At 31.3% G+C, this 21,300-nt stretch overlaps 1 protein-coding gene across 5 annotated transcripts in view; it reads left to right on the top strand.

Annotated features, from left to right (window-relative positions):
- LOC130901707 (calcitonin gene-related peptide type 1 receptor) overlaps positions 1-21,300 on the top strand; it is a 200,808-nt gene that overhangs the window by 166,085 nt on the left and 13,423 nt on the right. For all 5 annotated transcript variants that reach the window (XM_057813247.1, XM_057813248.1, XM_057813246.1 and 2 more), the window contains 2 exons: positions 13,812-13,988; positions 16,154-16,277. In XM_057813247.1, coding sequence (XP_057669230.1) covers positions 13,812-13,988; positions 16,154-16,277 — 301 coding nt within the window. The remainder of the gene's footprint in view (positions 1-13,811; positions 13,989-16,153; positions 16,278-21,300) is intronic.

Genomic DNA, 21,300 nt, shown 5'->3' on the forward strand with positions numbered 1-21,300 from the left:
ACAATTCAAACAATTTGTTTAGTCTAAAAATCTATCGCCGGCATTTGGAATATGTTAACATTTTCGTTCTTCTTTATCTATTTAAATGTGATAATTATATAATTTTCAAAGTTATGGAGTTTTGGATTCATAACATTCAATAAATTTCTTAGCTATGAATCAAAACCGAAGTTCACACTGTTTGATTTAGTAATTAAATTTTATTTGTTTTGTATCTACCTTTTTCTTACATTTCAAATTCGCCTTCGATGATTTTCAGAATGAAAATCAAATAATGGACTTACGCGGACGATATAATTCCACATAAGAACATTGGAAAAGAGGGTAAACGATCAAAATGGAAAGGAAACACTCGAAGTTAGAATGAAATATTGATAGACTTCGATCTTTTCGAAACAATCTCAATTCCTACGTACAGTGTGTCCATGAAGCAAGACAAGATACTGCCGTTCATTTGAATAGGTTCATAAATTTCCCCATTTTGGTAGAAAGTTTTAGATATATACAACTTGAGGGAATAATGGATGGAAATAAATAGAGAAAATTAGTAAAATACTAAATTTTCAATTATAAAGCAGCCAATACAAATTTTACTAATTACAGAAAAAATCAGTTTGCTCCTAACTAGAATAACAATATAATTGCACATTTTTTAAAAAAAAAGTATAATTAATTTAACGAGAAAATGGACACATTATGGAAAGAAAAACGTCACATCGTGTGATGTAACGGACCTTTCTTATCGTTATTTTCTTGACATGGTTATTAAATATTATATGTTTATTAATTAATGAAATTTTCCTCATTACCAAATAATAACTGGGTCGAAGATACAGCGAAATTCAATATATAAATTATTTGAGGGACTAAAAGTCTTTCAAGATGTGTTCGATAACCTCTAACTGATCATGTGAACGTAAGCAGTCATAGTGAAATTATATGGTGTGTGATGTGATGGTATATCAAGAAGTCTATTTCTAATGATACTACATGTGTCAGATTCATACTGTTTCTAGAGCTTAAAGGAGCCTGCTTGAAGAAGCTTAGTTCTAAGGGCACAATCAGGAGATTAACAGCAATTTTTTGCTACATACTGTGTATCGAAAAAGAAGATACGGCCTGTGAGAAGAAATAGATCATGAAGTAGCAGAGGCTGTAGTAATGTTTTCAATAGTGACGCCATAAGCGATCGAATCGGTACATTTATTTTTTTCTCGCTTCGAAGGGATAATATACCGAAAAAGGAGAAGAAGCGTTTCACAAACTTTCAAGAAATTGTTGTCATTACTAAATAATAACTGGGCCGAAGACACAGAATTATGAAGCATTTGAGAAGAATAAAAATAAGTTATTTATATGATTTCGATTTGCACACGAACCCATGAACTATAAAAAGTAATTGCATTCGTACTATCCCAATATAATAGCTTCCCGATCCACTGTGTAAAAGATTGAAATCGGTTCCATTTTTGTAAATCAAATAAATTTTACAGTCAATAAAAGTTTTATCAAAATGGATAAAAATCAAAAGAGAAATAATTGGAATTTTAATATTAGAAGACATACGAAGTGTGAACAAATTATACCTTGAATTAATTTATTAAAAACATAGTAAAGTTAAGTTAGGTTAAATTAGGTTATGTTAGGTTAGATTAAGCAGCATCATTAAAAATAGTGATTGCTAGAAAAAACATAGAAAGTTTTAATGGTGATAATTACTTTTTTATGATATCTAGTAAATAAAATATATCGTTTTCTCAACGTTCTCACACATAAGTTGCTCATTTTTCGATTAGAAAAAGTATTTCAGTGAAAAAAAATTGAGAATGTGGATGTCTTCAGGAACAACTACTTCTTCTTTAGTTCAAGTCTACCAATAAGAGGATTTAGTCTTTTATAAAAACTCTTAAGCCGATCGATATGTATTTCTATTCGTGTTTTCATCAAATTCAGTTCAGTGATAAATTCCCAGAGCATGAAAAAAAGAGAATATCCCACATATATATCACTACATGCTGGATACATACATATATTCAGTTTCCATTCAAATTTTTTGTAACGGTTGGAATATTACAATTGGGGGAGGACAAAAATCATCCCATAAGGAAACGACTCCTATATCCATTTAATTTTACATCGGCGTGGATGGAGATAAATATATTGATATGCAAGAATATATTTTTCATATGATTTTTATGAATTTGAAAACATTGAATGCAGGTACCCGAGAGTAGTATGAACTGGCATACATAATAACATGACAAAAAGTGTAACTCAAAGTATTCGAAATACTATTACCAATGAGGTCGCTTGACATGAAGCAAGACATTGTAAGCTGCAATGAAAAATGCAGTCAAAAGTATAAGCAAATGAGACTCAATTGATCGATTTCAGCAAGATCACACAATTGGTTTCAATGTTATTGCAATCAAGTAAAAATTCTAGTGAACAATCTTTTGACTTTTAATCCAACAAACAAATTTTAGTATATCAGCTGATTGATTGAAGCATATTTGCATTTGAAACATTTCGCATTCTGCAGTAAATATTATCTTGGCCAAGGCTGGGTAAAATACTCACCGCATATAAAGATAAAAAACTTCACAAGTACTTTCATGAACGCAGACTTGCTCCATGTGAAGCGATCTAAAACCTTTTGTAGAAAACTCATTCTAAATTAATCTACTATGTTGTGTGTAGATCGTGAAATTTTGATTAACAAACTAAAATATTAGGGTATCAGAGGTGTTATCTTAAAATGGTTTGTATCTTACCTTGGATGTCGGAAACATTTGGTAATAGGGCTAATTGTAATGTTTCAATTAAATTGCCAGCGTGCAGGGGTGTACCTCAGGGTTCAATTCTGGATCCAGTTCTTTTTTGTTATTCATTAATGATGTCACAGACTTACGAATTAATGGTAAATTCACTTTATTCGCATATTCTATCATAGGCAAAGATTTATCTTATAAAGGAACTTTACCAACTCAACAGTGACTTAATACGATCGTCAAATTCGATCAAGTTTCTTAGTCTACATATTGACGGTGCCCGTACATGTAGAAAACTGGCAAAAAAATATCCTCTGCTTGTTTTGCGATTAAACCTATTTCTAAATAGTCCTAGTCCATCTATCATATTTACTAGAAGTCTGATAAAAAATCTACCAATACCAAGTCCAAATGTAGCCTCTATGGATTCAATTTTCAAGAGAGGTTGTCAATTTCAATAAATATTGTGTCCAAGTCATTTAAATCAGATAACAGAGAAGTTCTTCTGGTTACTATAATAAGCAACATCAATTATATTTAATAGAGTTATTTGGCTTCTTCATTATTGAAGAACTTTCTGGATCTGGCAAAATACTGCTCTTCTGTTCTGTTCTGACATAAAGGCACTACAAACTGTCTAGGTGGATCTTGTTAGAACTCTACTGAATACTTCCAGGTAGTTGGTAGTTGGTAGTTGGATGATAACAAGATGTAGAGATGTAGCTAGATATGAATGCCTTTTAGAAACATATAAAGTTCAACTACAGTTAAAAACGAACCCATAAAATTTATTGCCATTTATATTCAAACCAATATAATATAAGCTATATTCATAACGACCTAACCTATTAAAATTTAATATTATCCATAAATTAACCAATTAATATTGAACATCATTTACTACAACTTATCCTCATCTAGACCTATAAAAATTCAACGTCATTCATAATCTAACCAATTAGAAATTAATAAAAATTCCTATAGTAACCAGAATCAATATTTCAATTATACTCCATTCGAAAAGAGTGTAGAGTAATAAACCAATCCCTCTCCTGGCCACTATAGCCGTAGTCACATTTAAGAACAATTTATCATTTTATTTTATTAAACCTTAGCAAATGAATTCAACATTTATTTTCTAAGAAATTTATTGCATCAAGTTAAAATTTCCAACTATGTTTACTTATCGGCCAAAACAATTGTTATGGGGTATTTTAAGAAAGGAATGATGTTGACAGGTAAATATTTCACGCCCTTTATAGTATATACCTATACCAGACAGCAGGTTAATTTGAAAACGATTTGTATAATGTTTTCTGGGAAAATGATAATTAGGTACATTTTGCAAGAGGGTAATAAAAGATTAAAATATGGGGTATACTTAAGTGGTTATTGACAAGTTTCAGTTTAAGAAAAAGTCCTATAAAAGAAAATTCCCAATACACAACTGCACGTCTAGCGCACTGTTTGTCACAGAAACGTTTACAAAATTCAATTTGTTCAATATGTCGACCTTTGAAAACTATACTCCAATACATAAATTGAATACGCATGCACTCCCTGTTTACGAGAAAGCCATGGCTTTAAATGTATATGGTGCATTAAAACATCAGTACCCTTTAGTGAGTGTGGATGATCTAACAAGTATGTGTTCGAAGATGACAGGTGTAGAAAAATCAACGGTCTACAAACTTCTCAAGGAAAGGAAAACAAGTTTAAGAGGTCCAAAGTCTCGGTCAGGAAGGCCAGAGGTTTACATCGATGAAGATTACAAATATGCTATCCACAGGAAAGTACACACTTATTTTACTTTAAAAAGAAAATTCCTACCATTAATAAAATTTTGGCTTACTCGTATTTGTGAATAATTAAATGAAAATAACTATATATGTATCTTATATTAAAAAGCAGAAATAATATTTTATTAACTTTCGAAAAACCCATTGCAACGGCTATGATGGTGACGGTCTTCTTACTTTTAAGGAGATTCAGAGGTTGGTGTGAGAGTATTAAAATAGAGTGAAATAAAGATATCCTCCAATTTTGGAAAGAAAAGGATAAATCTAGGTAACCGCTTACATTTTAGTACGGTCAATTATGGGTAAAATATATCTCTTTCCAGTTACTTATTTATCATTGGCATATTTGAATATTCCAAATTTTGGAAGTAAGCTAACGTACTAAAAAGTTCAGGGTTTTGCATTTATGATGAGCATTTAATACTCTACGCTCTTTCCATATAGAGTATAATCAATATTTCTATAAATTTTTAATCCTATGAATTCAAAATTTTCACAAGAATTCACAACTCAAAATCACTACAAATCTTAATTAATTATTGTGAGTGGAATTTTATTATTTTATACATTTATACATTTTTCTTTATATGTATTTTCTATATTGTTGTTGTACGTGTAAGATTATGAATGACAAGAGCTAAAAAGTATTAAAAGATGAAGTTTGCTGAAAAACGCGATTTTTATAAAAGTATACTGACACACTGTCCCTTAACATGGATATGGGATGAGCCCAGTGTGTTAATCTTATCTGTTCTTCTTCTTTTAAAATTAATGCAATTAACTATGGAAGTTCCCACATATTTCTATTCAGACCTATCGTATAACGATTTAGTAAATTCGAAATGGACTAATATCAAAAAACTATTACATGATGCATTCTTTATTAACCTTCTTACGTCAATACCATTTTATCCCAACATTTTGGAGATAACTCGATTTTAATCCCAATCCATCACCCCGCATTCAAGTATCATTAAAAAATCATTCACCTTTCAAAGAGACAACGATCATTCATCACAGAAGGTATTATGGTATATATCGCTCTAATTACATATAACGCGGAGCCTCGAAGTATCAGGGCTCCAGACTTAAAGGAAAATGGATCTTTTGTTTTTATTCCACTAAAACAACTCTTATTTCTAGGCGAGTAAAAACTCTAAAATTTAGAAGGAAATTAGAGAGGTGGAAAGTTATCTCTCTTACCAGAAATAGATAGGAAAATAACATTGAAATCCGAATAACGTTTCTCTGGAATATTGCATGCCCGAAAAGATTTGGAACTTGATAATAAAACAATTTATGGAAGATTCATAACTAGTATAAGAGAAAATTTGTTACGAGGTATTCCATTTGTGCTGATACCTTGTGTGGATAGTACTGAATGGAGTATGAAAATTTACCCAATCTCAAAGGAATATTTTTTAAATGAAAGAAGTAACGAATGGAATTAGATAAAAAAGAGAACACATTCTCTCTTATCACAAATCTGAATTATATTTCTTTGTATAAAGAATAGACAGTCCGAAATTATACCATGTGTTTTAAAATGAATACATGAGTCTTAATACTTCATAGTATTCATTCAACTAACATGAAACCGAGAAGCAACTGTTTTGTTTCTTGAATTGATAATGCGTAGAGAATATTTCCACCGTGATTCAGCAGAAAAAAAAGAAATTAGTTTGGACGGTACAGAGACTACGTTCTTATCTTTTATAACATATAGAAGCCCTAAATTCCATGATTCAATGCCAACTTTTATTTTATGACGACGAAATATCGCTATGAATGAATGATATAATATTCGATTTTCCACCTCAATAAATAGGGGTTCAAAAAATCGTTTAACGATGATACAAATGCAACAAGGCTCCCGTAAGCTCAATATTTTTGTGTCATATACTTGCGAATAGTTATTGAAACGTTCTTTTCATTGAAACAAGCGTAAGTGGTATATCTTAATCTCAATATCCATGGCTTTGTCTTCAGACCAATAATACAACTACATTTTTCCTCAAATGGTGCACTACCTAACTCAGCTTGTTTTCCATGTTCACCAGGACTATCAAGGATCGTGTGTATGCTCCTCTACCACCAGATGATCTTCCAGGGTTGAAAAAAAGAATCGAAACAGCTATACAATTATCTGAATGACTGATCAACGTTTGGGAAAAACGGGCATATTTCAATGATATATATTGAATTGCGATAGCATTAAAAACTCGTAGGGGCTTATGTAAAACTCTTCAAATCGCTCTTCCTTTTGGTGTATCAATTACAACTGTTTAATGTAATAAATATCATAGAACCGCTATTCGTTTGAAACATCCTTTGAACGTAAAAATGTAGCACTTATGAGCCCAGCATGCATAATCAGTTAATGTATACGGAAAGTCAACAGAAAATTAATATAAATTCTAATGAAACTTTCCATCTTTGGGTCCTTTTTGTGATTTAGATTCATTTTATGTAAGCTGCTGTCTTGCATTTTTTAAAAAAACTTATTTCGTTATCTTGCACGAGAATTTGTGTAATTTCGTAAATTACTTTTATTTTAAAATTACCACATTTATGTGTGGAAACAAAATCATAACCTCCCTAATTGTAGGACTGTATTTGTACTAAAAAATCTGATCGAGTCATTCGAGAAATTATCATGTAAACGCAGGAAATGCTATATGGATAACATTTTCTTGGACTTGGCCAAAACGGTTTAAAGTTAGGAACAATTGAATTTTTAGAAGCTTTCAATTTAGGGTTATCGAATAAAATTAAAGGAATTAGAAATTATATTAGTGAACTATCATCCTTTGAACGTTGTTTTGGTAAAAACAAGGCTTTTCTTACCTTCTTTTGATTAAGAATATCATTTTGAGTTTAATTAAGTAAAACATTTTAATTTCTACAAAAAATATATTTCACTGCTTGTTTCAACCAAAAATTTTTCTTAACAATTTATTTTGGAGAAAAACTGGCTTTTCTGAGTTTATTTTGGCTGAAAACTAACTTTCCCGAGATTATTTCAAGCACAACATAGCTTTTGAAATTTATTTATTCAGAAATTTTAGTCAAAACATGGAACAGGCCTGGCACCGATATATAATTGAATTCTGTGTTAAATATGTCATTTTTTTACAGAGACTATGTAAGGAAAGAAGAAAATGATCTATCTTAGTTGTTTGCCTAAGTTATAGAGTACGATTTTTCTTGCCTTTCATTGCAAACTCTGTGGAACTTTTTGTATTTGATTAATGTAACTTTCTAATAACCAAACTATCACCATACCTTTCACAGATAAGAATTCGTTTAACTGTTGGTCAATGTAACACATGTTTTATTGGAGGTAGAGTTGAGAATGAAAGAGGCAGGTAAAGTATATTATACGTTAAATAAAATATTTCGAAGAGTAAAGATAATTTCAAAAGTTAATGAAATATGTACCAATTTTTCAACGAGTCCTGAGATCCTACATATACAAGCAAAGAAAATGGAGTACTTCACAGAATAAAAGGTATCACGAGAATAGACTGAACAAGGAATCTAAAGATAAGATTCAAACAAAGAAACTACGAGGTACCTGGCTTGACCTAGAGACAGCGGTAGTTGCTTGAAACATACCACTGTATTAGAAAGTACATAAGCTAAACAGCATATGTTTCAAGTTTGAAGACGCCACGTTGCTTAGTTTGAGCGACGAAATCAAGCAAAAACGGCCGCATTTGAAAGTTTTGTTTCATCAATACAATGCACCAGCTCACATTTCTGTTATTGCTATGGTCAAAATAATGAATTAATGTTTGAATTCCTACCTCATGTAATCTATTCGCCAGATTTACCCCCTCGTATTGTTTACTTGTGCCAGAGTTCAAAAAATGGTGGGTTGTCAAAGATTTTCCAACAATGAAGAGGTGATGTCTGCAGTTAATGTCTGTGTTAATGGCTAAATATGTGGAGATTACGTTGAAAGATAAATATATTTTTTTGTGTTTTCTTTGTTGGACCTTCTGTGAAATGGATAACGACAAAAATGATTTGATAAGCAAAAGAAATAAGCAAGAAAAACGCCCAAAGGAATAAATGGAAAACACAGTTGCCAAAGTTTTTAGCAAAAACTGAACAAAGGCAAACCAAAAAAAACACAAAGATTGACGTTAGTTTGTGAAACGACGCATTTTATATCCATAGACGGCACGGCACAATCGTGCTTATGTGAATATTTAATTTCAACAAAGAAGATTTCTTATTCTCTTTCGTCAAACCTCGTACCTAAAATGATCAATCGAAAGAGGTCGTAGAAAGTCCGTCAATAATTGTACATAGACATTATATAACTATCATAACTTTTATCATCAGTACTCCCTTAATACTACTCAATTTTGTTGGAATTGAAGGATTCACAGAGGATTCGTTCGAGGAGATGCGACAGAATTATTATTACAAGAACGTCTATTAGAAATTCTCGGTGAATATCAAATGTAGATTTATTGTAAGGAAGGGACTGGATTATAATGATTGAACTGATTCATTATATATTCAAGAAGAAATTAGTTTTTGAAACAGATATTTCGAACAAGTCTGGAATAATGAAGTAATGCATGTTTTACGAAAATAAAAAAATGCACATTTTTTATAATAAACAATATCTTGGAGACGCTGGGGAATAAGAGAGAATGTCCAAGCAGTAAATCAATTTACTACTTTTTGTGGGGAGGTGAATTATAACTTTTTTTGTTTTCTGAGATAATTCTCTCGAATCATCTCAGCATATAAATTATATAAACTGGGCAATCTCACCCATATATCCATATTAGACCGATCACAAACTATAGGTTAGATCGAACTTTTTATCAAACCAGCGACAGCAATTCCCAGATTTAATTCGTTATCGTTCTTAGTAGATCCAACATAATTTTCCCCACATCCTAATCATTCATTTTTCATCCCACTCTTCTAAAATGTGTCACTTTCCTGAAATACTGGACCTTTTTTGTCCCTTAATTCACTTTATTTTCTCCGTGACTTCAATTAAAACATTATTTTTTGTGAAATTGTTCATTCTTATTAACTGGGATCTGTCAACCGTCCATCATTGAAGCTGATTAGAGTAAATCCTTATGGTCAGACGCCTTCATCTGTTTATTAATTATACGTCGGACACTTCTAGAAAGTGGGTAACATCCTAATACAGCCGCCAAATGGTTCAAAATAGTAATAGACTGCAATAACGAAGTGATGCCAGTTTTGCATATGTGAAAACTCCTCACCTTTTATAATAACTAATATAATAACTGAAGACACTAACTAGGTAAATGAGATGAAATAAAATAGACGAAGTGCTCTAAAAAGATTATATTTGAAGATAGGTCGTAAAAAGTTGATAACTGCTAGTACAAAAACGTTGCGTTTGGTCCCGACTTCAATGAACTCCACAAACTCCCATGTAAGATATTCTCACGTCTTGATAGTTATCACTGATTTTAATAAGGACAATTCGTGTTTTAGAGTCATTTTCAATATAGTTTCATGAATAAACCATATCAATATTGTGAACCAGTATGTTGAGTGTTTTGCAGATATGTCGACTCCTTTGAATTTAACGTGCGTTTTCCACTTCATTGTATGTTTCTAAATTGATCTCATTTTATTTCCAACTTTGATCAATGAATTTTGAAGCTAGTTAATTATTGACCGAAGCAAACTGATTTTATCATAACCATTGAAATATTAAAATTGCATTGCAATATTTGATGAACGTAGGTATGGGCAATGTCTTAAATATAAGTCTTTCTCCAGATTTTGATGCGTTACCATATTTTCATTGTATACATTCAATCAACAAATTTATCGCAGCTTGTATGGCAAATCCACTAGGTAGGTAACTTTGAGAATAATTAATTCACATTCGTTATGTTTATTCATATTAATATTTCTTTGATAAATTTCTGTCACATTGATTTGTTTTTCTATCAACATGTCAAAATTCTCATTCTCACTGTAATGTTTATCCGTTACATCATCACATCATAAGCAATCTATTCATTACACGAGAAGAAAGCATCTTCTAATCTCCGACTACAACATAATACGATACCGTCAAATCGAAAACGTGAAGCAGAGTGAATCATATTTTTTTGTAACATTAATCTCTATTATTAACTACGACGAGCATCTCTATTGTGTATGTATGAAGGATAACGAAAGGATTAGTATCCTTGAAAGTGAGTATATGGGAGGATTTGATAGAATTGATGAAGTTCTTTACATGGTGCACTATTAAAAGAAAGATATATAAATACACATTAATAAAATTAAAGATTATTGTTATAATTGAGATCCTATTTACATAGGACAAGCTTCTCTATATTTGGTAAATGGATTAAAAAGTCATGAATACGATAAAAATATTAGAACAACATTTAAAATCAATGATATAGTAAAAAATCATGTTTTTGATTAGAATAATCGGAAATATACCAACAATAACGATATACTTGGTTACTAAATAGTTTAAATAACTGCCAACCTAAATTTGAAAAAAAATTGCTCTGAATCTTGTGGATCGCGGTGTCTTAGCACAATGTATACCTTGCGCAAACATCCTTTGTAGATTACTCGTTTACATGTATTGTTTCTTGGCAATACTTGCAGAACAATTTAAAAAATGCATGTTAAAGACTTTAACTGATGAAAAATTCAAGCAAAGGTAAATGGGCGCAACATAGAAATAAAATGAAGTGATTGTTGTAAGTGACATGATGGAAGAAACGTTTCCTTCTTATGAACGAAACATACAAATTAAGGAGTATACTATAGAGAAGGTTTTAGTCTATACCATCTGCAATAATAGAATTCAATGAAGCATGATCATTTGGTGATATATCAGATTAAATGGCTGTTTCTGAATTAACTATGAAAATCAGTGAAATGCGGTAGGCTTTGGTCCGAGTAGTTAATGCATCCACTTTTCAACAATCACTCGTTGTTTCCAAATGTGGCAATTCTGCTGGTTAACGATTCCACTGAGGTGAAAGTTTCCATCATCGTTGATTTTCTTCGTAATTCGCTTGAACGGTTAGTAAACTTCAGCTCTTGAGTTGATTGAAATTTCTAAGCGTGTATATTCATGATTCGTATCAATTATGGTCGTAAGATATTCAAATGTTGAGCACAACATAAAAAAGACTATAATCGACGCCAAACTCAAGAACAGATGAATTGTTACATAATAAAACTGAAATAAAGTGGCATGTTGAGACAAAACAGAAAAAAATCTTCTGCAATAGTCATCTAAAATAAAGCAAAAGCATTTGATGATATATTTAGAATTCTCTACTGAAGTCCATGACATGATATAATCTTTGGCCCGATTATTTTATGCTGCAAAAACATAAAAAAACAAAAAATCTTGCCGTGATACTTTTTGGAAATGCAGTTTTCCAGAAGAACACAAACGAAATAAATGAATAACGAGAGAAACCTCAAAAAGAGTAGTTTCTAAATATTGCTCTGACAAAAAATTTTAATAAATCATTATATTTTTTGGCGCAGCTGCTAGGTTGATAGTTTCCACAACAAAGGATACAACCACCAGACCACAAATTCAACGCACTCCGATATCTGGGAAGTTGAGTTGAGACTGCAATTAAAAAAATATAATGAGGAAGGAGACGGGAGCACAGATGGAAATTACGGAAGAAAGAACGAGTAAAAAGATATAAAAAAACTGAATTTGTATTTTTTTAAAATATAACCAAACATGGATCTGTTCTATTATATTGGTTCTGTTTCCAAAATAAATAGAAAATACGAATTCATATGAAAAATATCACACAAAATTTGCACAAAAGTTTTTGTGAGCACAATAAAAAAGCAAAGGAAAACTTCCCAGCGTCTATAAAGAATAAAATCACCACAAGTTTATTAGAATTTACTTTTACTTGGAGTACATAGATAGGTAGAGGAAGAATTAGAATCAATTTTGAGGTTTTATTGAATTTCTCGAATGGAGTGGGAGGTCGATAACAAATTAATTTCTTCGAAAACTCGAAATTAGAATAAATAAATCCGTGACTACTGCCTAATGGCATGTTATAAAATTCACCATTCTCTACCAACCTAATTTACATGTAAAAAGTTCCATCCTACAGAACAATAACACTGTGCTGAAGCTGTAATGAGAAGAATTTTCAATCAAACTCTTACTTCTAAGTTTCGACTATTGGCTGAAATATATTTAAGCTAAAGCTTTCCTAAAGCTTCATCCACACTATTTTGAATCGTAATTCCGGATTAAAGTTAGATATGATAACACATTCAACCACTTATGACTTGATGAATATTTAACATGATGGTAATTATTTTCAACGAAACTATGTCCATCAAACTTCAGTTGTGTCATGGATGTAATATGCAAAATAATAATATCAGTCTTAGCTTAATGTAGGTGTTGGTTGTGTTGATAATACTTGTAGAGTAATAAATAAAGAATTTCAAGAAAATTTTGACAATAACAGTATATTAGACCTTGCATATAAACAACACATATTCAAAAAATAGAGAAGATAATCTACAAACGAAAATTTGATCATGTTACCAAATCCGCAAATTCCTGACAGAAATTACTAAATCAAAAGTAATTATATGGTGACCATTGTTATTCGTAATTACTTGTTTAAATTTAGATTTACTCTTTGAACAATGAACTGTTGTGATAACTGATCTGAAACATGAGGAAAAATTACTTGGAAACTCATCAAGAATTTGCTGCGGGAAACAAGCATTTTTTTAACCAATCCCAAACGTATTTGATGAGAATTAGATCGGATGATTTAGCTGATAATCTTCAATGATGAATTACATCTGCTCGGATTTTTTAATATACTTTCTAGCTCTATGTGGTCACACACTAGAAAAATGAAATTAGGTTCCAAATTGTATTATTCTGTTGTGCCAGACCACTCATAGTGCCATTACATAAGTGCGACTACTTAAAAAACTTAGAACCCAAATCATTATACCGCCATTTAAAAAAATATTTGATGTTTTTGACAACTTTTGGAATTGAGTTTACTGCTTAACGCTGGGTATTCCAATAATATATAACCGGAAGCAATGAGCTACCAATATACTTCCATAATTGTATTATAATGATTTTATAAAAATAGTTGTTAGATTAATTATTTTATCCGATAATTTATTCGCACGATTATCACAATAAATAGCAGATAAATATTTTTTTCAGGTGTTGGATTAAAGATACCAAATTTGAAATCATCAATCAAATACCTGTAGCCGCAACTATAATTCTCAATCTATTCTTCCTCATTAACATAGTAAGAGTGGTGGTGATGAAGCTTAGAAAAGGTCCAGCTGAAGGCCAAGGATCAGGCACATCGCGGTCGTCCTTACAAGCGTTAAGGTACGTACAGTCAATTAACTAGATAATTACAAAAAAATAAAATTGAAAATAAAGAACTCTCTGTGCTTTTGCTTCAAGTATCTTCTATAAATTGTTTAACATTGTTTGATATTGTAATATTTGGATATGAAATATTGTGACCTTCATGTTCCTAATAAAAATAGTTGCTCTATCATTTTTTTGAACTGGAGCTCCGAAAACGGGAACCCACCGATTGGCTTCAAGTTTCTACCAGATACTCTATCACCCACTAGACGATGGTACCTAAAAGGATTTTTGGCGTCTCGCAAAGATTGGGGATTAAAACGAAATTTTCCTAGCTTAACCTAACCTATTTTCAGTTACTGATATTGAAGAAAGCTATTGCAGAAAGCATAGAAATATATAGGTACAAAACATCAGTAGCTCGAAGGAAACAATTTTTTAATCACAATTCCTTGCGTGACACCAAAAAACCTTAATAGTTGTCGACTGTTGTAATTGATAAATAACATAAATGTAAAGTTCTGTTAACGATTTAAGAAAATGTAAACAATTTATATTTTCTTTTATACATAAAAGAGTGACTTTAATTTTTTTTACTAGCTTCATGTGTGCATTTGTCAAAAACTAAACTAGTCAGTGGTTAAAAACCTCTCCTTGCAGTTGGGAGCTATAGGGGGTGTTGATATTCACAAAAAGGTTGATTGACGTCACGTTTTCAATATTCAATAATAGGAATCACTTATTTATTTTTTTCATTTTTTTAATCCCTTCCCTTGCGAGATACTAGAAATCCTTTTAGGTACAATCATCTACGTGTGATATAGTATCTGATCAAAATTTGAAGTCAATCGGTGGGTTCCCATTTTCGGAACTCCAGCATTTTTTGTATGAAAACGATAAAATAAATGATTATGATATACATTTACATAGGTAAAAATGTTTCTTTTTAATCGTAGTATAAACCATTTTCTATTAATATTGACAAATCAATCACAAGAAACGTGTAAATATTCGCCAACGTGTTTTCATTCATTATTTGTTGGACGTGTTGCCAATTCAATTCATATTTTTTCGACTTGGCGTTAATTTTGTCATGTTTGGGAAAAAAAAGTAAAATAAATGTAATGATACATTTGAAGTGATATTGTGTAACCTGTACTCTTCATACATGATATTCGGCCTAAATTGAAGTATTGTACGTCCCCAGTTTTTTAACGAGGCCAAATTAAAGGTGAAGAAAAAAGTGAAAAAGCTGGAAACATCTTATTTATCAAATTAATAAAAACTATCCCCGAAAAACTGGAAAACCTTCAGAAGCTTTTGGATACTTAAAAAAGTTTTTGCAAAGTTATCAGAGCAAATTTTGAAGTTGGGATTTTTGTTGGTCAGCAATTCGGACACATTTTGAATTAATTGTGCTTGAAAAGCGAGTGTAACAGTTATGAAGCTGGGTTTTTTGACAATAACAAAGCTGAAACCTACGAAAAGTTAGTTGATATTATGATAAAAAAATGTAAGGTCATGAGCTACAGGACGTCATTAAAAATATATATCCTGCATGCTCATCGAGATAAATTGCTTTCATCAGGACATTATGAGCATTATGGCCAATACAATAAAACATGATGGGAGACTATATTTGGTTTATTGAGAGTGAACATAAACATAAAAGAAAAGCGTGCACTTTTAAATTATTTTCCAAATCTATCAAGTTATTTTAGTAGTAAAACACAGTACACATATTTATTTTGATCGTTTAATCTGTAAATAAAACCAAAGAATTTGAAATATATCGTTCACTCGATCTTCTAAATACAAAAGCAAACTTCTTTATTTTACTATCGACATTTTATGCTTTAAAGTAAAAGTCAAATTTCACGGTGTCTCGTGTTCATGCACAATGGGCGCCACTTTCCTTTTCTTGTCACTTATCATTACTAATCCTCCAAAATTAAGAATAGAGTAAATAAATACCAGCAAAAAAGTATGTATAAGCAAGCTGATAATGATTTATCACAAAAAACGGAAACAATCAATCATCTGATCTGACGCGACTTTAGTTACGTTGATCCGTAATATCGGTTTTTAACAACTATCATGAATAATGAATAAACACAACAGATTATAAATGAATCACTCTATTTGAAATATTTGAAATAAAACACATGAAATTTTTACAGAGCAACACTACTTTTGGTGCCTCTTCTCGGATTGAACTTTCTCCTCACACCGTTTCGTCCAGAAACAGGAGAGCCCTGGTTGTACTATTATGACTTGTTCTCAGCGGTAACAACTTCCTTCCAGGTAAGTTTTATAAATCATTTTAATTAGCGGCGATAACGGCCTGTTATAGTAAGTTGTGCAAAATTTATGAATATATTGTTAGTATAGGACAAGAGTTTAAGCATAAACAAAATATTGGTGAACATTTTATTTTGTTTTCATATCAAGGGGTACAAATAATTGCATCACAAATAACCAAACCTAAAAATTAAAGATCATCGATGTGTGAATAAACAGGGCGTCTAATGAATAATGTTAATTTGAAATGTTCACTTGGTTTATTAAGTAGACAAAAGAACTCTCTATATTTAAACTATAGTTTATTGATGGCTTTAACTCAACGTGCAGTAACTTCTTTGAAAACTTGGATTGCCAAAAATTGCTGCACTGTATTTTCAACGCCTCAAAGAAATAGTAATCTGACGCTGCAGGATCTGGACTAAATGCTAGATGTGTTAGGAGCACACTGTTGAGACTGCTCCTTCGTTATCAACAGTAAAATATTGGGTAGCAGCGTTTAAACGAGGCCGTGCGATCTGCATCGCAGTGGTCGACCAAATGAGGTGACGACTTCAGAAATGTTGAGAAAATCCAAAAAGCGGTACTGAATGATCGTACCTCGCATATTAACTGAAAATTTGGACATGAGAAACCCTTGCGCCAGATTGGTACCGCGTTTAATCACAATGGAATAAAAACAGCGCCGAAAAAATTAATTCCATTGATTTATTAAGTCTATCACTATCATACCTGAAACAAAAGCACAACCAAAACAATGGACTGAAAAGGGAAAACCGGCTGCAAAGAAGGCAAAGACATCTGCAAGCAAGGTTTTTCATTGATTGTCTTGAAAAAACTATCAATTGCGAGTATTATGCGAACTTATTACAACGTTTGAGTGAAGAAATTAAGCAAAAACTGCTGCATTTGGCTAAGAATAAAGCGTTGTTTCATTAAGACATTGCATCAGCTCACGAATCCGCCATTGCAATGGCCAAAATTATGAATTGAAGTTTGAATTACTACCTCTTGCATTCTATTCGCCATATTTAGCTCCCTCGGATTATTTTCTGGTCCAAGACTTGGAAAAATGGTCGGTGGTCAAAGATATTCCAACAATAAAGATGTGATGTCAACAGTAAATAGCTATTTTGAGGAGCTTGACGATTCTTATTATTAACGAACTTATTAAACATCGCTGGGAAAATTGTATGGATCTAAAAGAAGATTACGTTGAAAAATAAAAATTTTTGTATTTTCTTAGTAAGGGTAGGTACTTCTGGGACTATCCTGGTATACCACAATGCCAATTTATCAAAATCTGATTTTATATTTACATGTCGTTGATCTTACAATTGTTATCTTCCATTTTATAATTGTACTTTTCTTTCTTTGTTCCCTGTAGTCGTATTGATTTCTCCTTCTCTTTCATCTGCTTCTGGACTTTCCTTCTCCTCTGCTCTTTCTTACAATGGTTCGTGTCCAATCATTTAAAGTTTATACAGCGATTTCCAATATATCCAAACAATAAGCGGAGCCTTCACAATTAAGATCTGTAGTCTTTGTGAGAAACTTTTGTTACTTAAATTGTTTTATGTTAATGACAGTTTCTAATTAAGAAAATACTTGTATTTTATGCCGAAGAAAATCACTGTATTGAGAGGAAGAAGCTTTTAATGGCTTTATGTAAGCTCTCCCTTAATACTCTGAAATGTATTTTCAACGTAACAGAGAGAAGACATCTGATTTTTTAGAGTGTAGAGAAAGCAAATAATCTATATCGCTTAATAAATATTTTAACGACTTTAAATCTCCGGAGAACAGATACAACTGAATTAAGTTAAATATACGTATTTGTTTTTTTTTTCCTGAAATTATTCATAAAAATTATAATTGAATATATTGATTAGTTTATGTCAGAATATAGAATTTGTTAAGAAAATATGGGAGGAGTAGAAAATATCGTTCAAATTTTAATAATCTACTATAAAAACAGATTAGTGGAAATGCAAAAACTATACTAATAGAAAACACGTAGTTAATTTTATCAATAATATGAATACAAGCCATTGAGGCAGTAGTTTCGAACCTTTTTATAACTGCGGCCCTCTTTAAAAAAAATTGTTGCGCGCCCTTAATTTTTCGAATAATCCAATTTCATAAATACTCAACTGATGTTATAATTTATTTCATGGGCTACAAAATAAGATATAATATTACGTAAAAATCTACATAAAAATCTACTAATCGAAATCGATACTTCTAAAAGTTCTAAAGCTTTATTTGTCAAAGTAGGAAAATCGTCCATTACTCGTAGCCAAAACGTGACAATATTATTTTCGTCTTAAAAATCGACTTTAATGTGCTATCACTAGATAAGTCAATTATCATTTTCTGTTCTGATGTCGTAAGGCTAAAATTATCATATTTTTCAATCATAAAAGGGTCCATTCATACTTGGACATATCAATTAAAGTAAAACGAGAATTACTTCTATAGACTGGTCAAATAACTAATAATAAGAACTTTCTTCTATTTCATCAACAAAACAGGTAATTTTAAAAGTGGGAAACATGTTAAAGTTATTATTTTACAAACATATTATACACAGTTCCAATTTTTCCATAAACGCAGTAATCTTCTCTTTTGCGTAAAAGCATGATTTTGAGGCCATTGCATTGATTTATTCTGTACTGAATTAACTATGCAAGTTTTACAAGGAATTTAGTGGCATAAAACAAGTTTGCTTAATTTTTTTTATTATCTGTAAGAAAACGAGATGTTTTCGTTCCAGCAAGAGTATGTTGTAGCATTTGTACCCAAAAAATTCGCGGCAAGGATTGTGGATTACGTATAACTATTTTGCTGATTCATTTTTTTTACACCCGTTCGACTTTTTTGGTTTGTGTTCGAAAACAATATTTTGGAAACGCTGTATCAACAGATGCAATACATACACACAAATTATGGAAAAGGCATTAATATGAAATAGAAATAGTATAGTTGAACTTGACACAATTAGATGCGAATGAAACGTAGTAAATGCAGTGCAAAAAATCGAAAAATAATTGAGATGATTTGGAGACATGTAAGAATGATGAAAGACAGAACAGTTAAAGCCATATGGAAAACAAAACAAAAAAAGAAGAGGAGGAGCAGACCCGGAATAAAATTGAATGGAGAAATAGCAAAAAACATGAAAAAAGAGAAAAGAACTGGAGACGAGCTAAACAAGAAGCAAGAGAAAAAATCAAATGGAGAAGATATATTACCTCTACACCTTTGGTAGAAGAGATTCCAGATAAGTAAATACGTAAGTAAGTATAAATGGACTCTCAAAAAACTTTTATTTACTAAGAAGGAAAGAAATTGGCACAAGAAGAAGAAATAAAAAAGTTCCGAGTAATTCTAACACATTGAAGGAGGATTCAGTTTGAACTAAAAATTAATGTGAAAAAATTGGAGATACGAGTAATGAGATTCCAAAGAACAGGACAAAATTGATATATGAAAATAGTTAACACAAATTTTCAATATCAGGGCGTAATGATAAAGAAATAAGAGACAAACGGGGAAGACGAAATAATGGCAAAAACATCATACTACAAAGTAATATATGATCTACTCAAAAAATATGAACATATTCAAAATAATAAAACCCATAAGAATGTATGCCTCAGAAACGATAGCTAATAGCTAGGATGATAATTGAAAAAGAGAAGTATAAACGATCGAAAAATAATAAGAATAGTTCTTTCATCAAGTGGCTAGAGAATGTATGGAGATAACGATCAAAAGGGACAAAACGTGGAAGAGCAAGATCAAAATAGTAAGAAAGGAAAAACAAGATACTGGAAGAAATCTACTTTTGTTTTTAACGTCATTTTTTTTCTCTCTTCTTCATCACTCGCCATTTCTGAATCTTATAATCTTTTTTGTTTACTCTTCATCAATTCATAGTCAAATCGTTTTCGATATCGTGCAATCACTTCTGTTTAGCCATATATCCTAATATTTGACTCTGATTCCTTTGTTACTAACATCTTATAACAATCTCATCGCTAGTAGCACTGTAACTGTCTCTTTAGCAACCTCTCTTATCGTCCTATCCTATCTGTTTTAAAGTTCCTTTACACTTCATTGTGTCTATGTATCTAGCAGAGTGTTACGAATCCAAGAATGTGCCTCGTAACAGCTGATTACTACTTTGAAGTTTGTTGTTTTCCATAGTATTGTTTTTGAACCTGTCTGACTCTCTGTGTAGAATGTTTTGTATTAGCGAGCCATCTTTGAAGCTAAGAAATTTTTTATCTTAACGTCAAACTGGATCTAAATTTTTGCATCCTACTATCGTATCTAGTTATCTTAACTCTTCTCTCTGTCTATTATCCAGGTGCGAAATAAATAACAGCAGACTTAACATGTTGCCTCCGTTTATGTCCCGTATATGATTCTTATTACAATTTATTTAAAAATTTCGATTTCCTCTGTTTCAAAACGTATGTTATACTATAACGGATTCCTTCACAAGAATCAATCATAAAATCTCGAAACATCGAATAGTGTATGGGAGAACGATAGCATCAAGCTCTATTCCCAAAAGGTGCAAAACAGATTCAGATTGGCTTCGGTAATATAAAGTAAATCGTGTTAGCTGGAATATCAATGAATTTTTTAAAACGTAGGTGAATTGCAGTTGGGGTAAAGCGCATGGTAATATGTTTTATATCATATCGTAGCTGGCATATCGAATACTCAGGTTCTAACAAGAAGCTCGTTTTATAAATGCATCCCACGTACGCGCCGATTCCGATTTCAATAAATGCACGTTCTATAATAATTGAAATTTTAATCGCGTATCCCGAATATTTTTATTTTGCTCACTCATATTTATTTTGGAATGGAATCATTAAATTTCGTCAAATTATATAAAACATTCACATATATTTTTTAATTATGTGAAATTGATATTTTGAAATACTTAATACTTAGTAACTGGGGAACTAGAAATTGGAAACCAATAGCAATAAAAAATACAAATAAA

The sequence above is a fragment of the Diorhabda carinulata genome, chromosome X (genome assembly GCF_026250575.1).
Source record: "Diorhabda carinulata isolate Delta chromosome X, icDioCari1.1, whole genome shotgun sequence".
NCBI lineage: Eukaryota > Metazoa > Arthropoda > Insecta > Coleoptera > Chrysomelidae > Diorhabda > Diorhabda carinulata.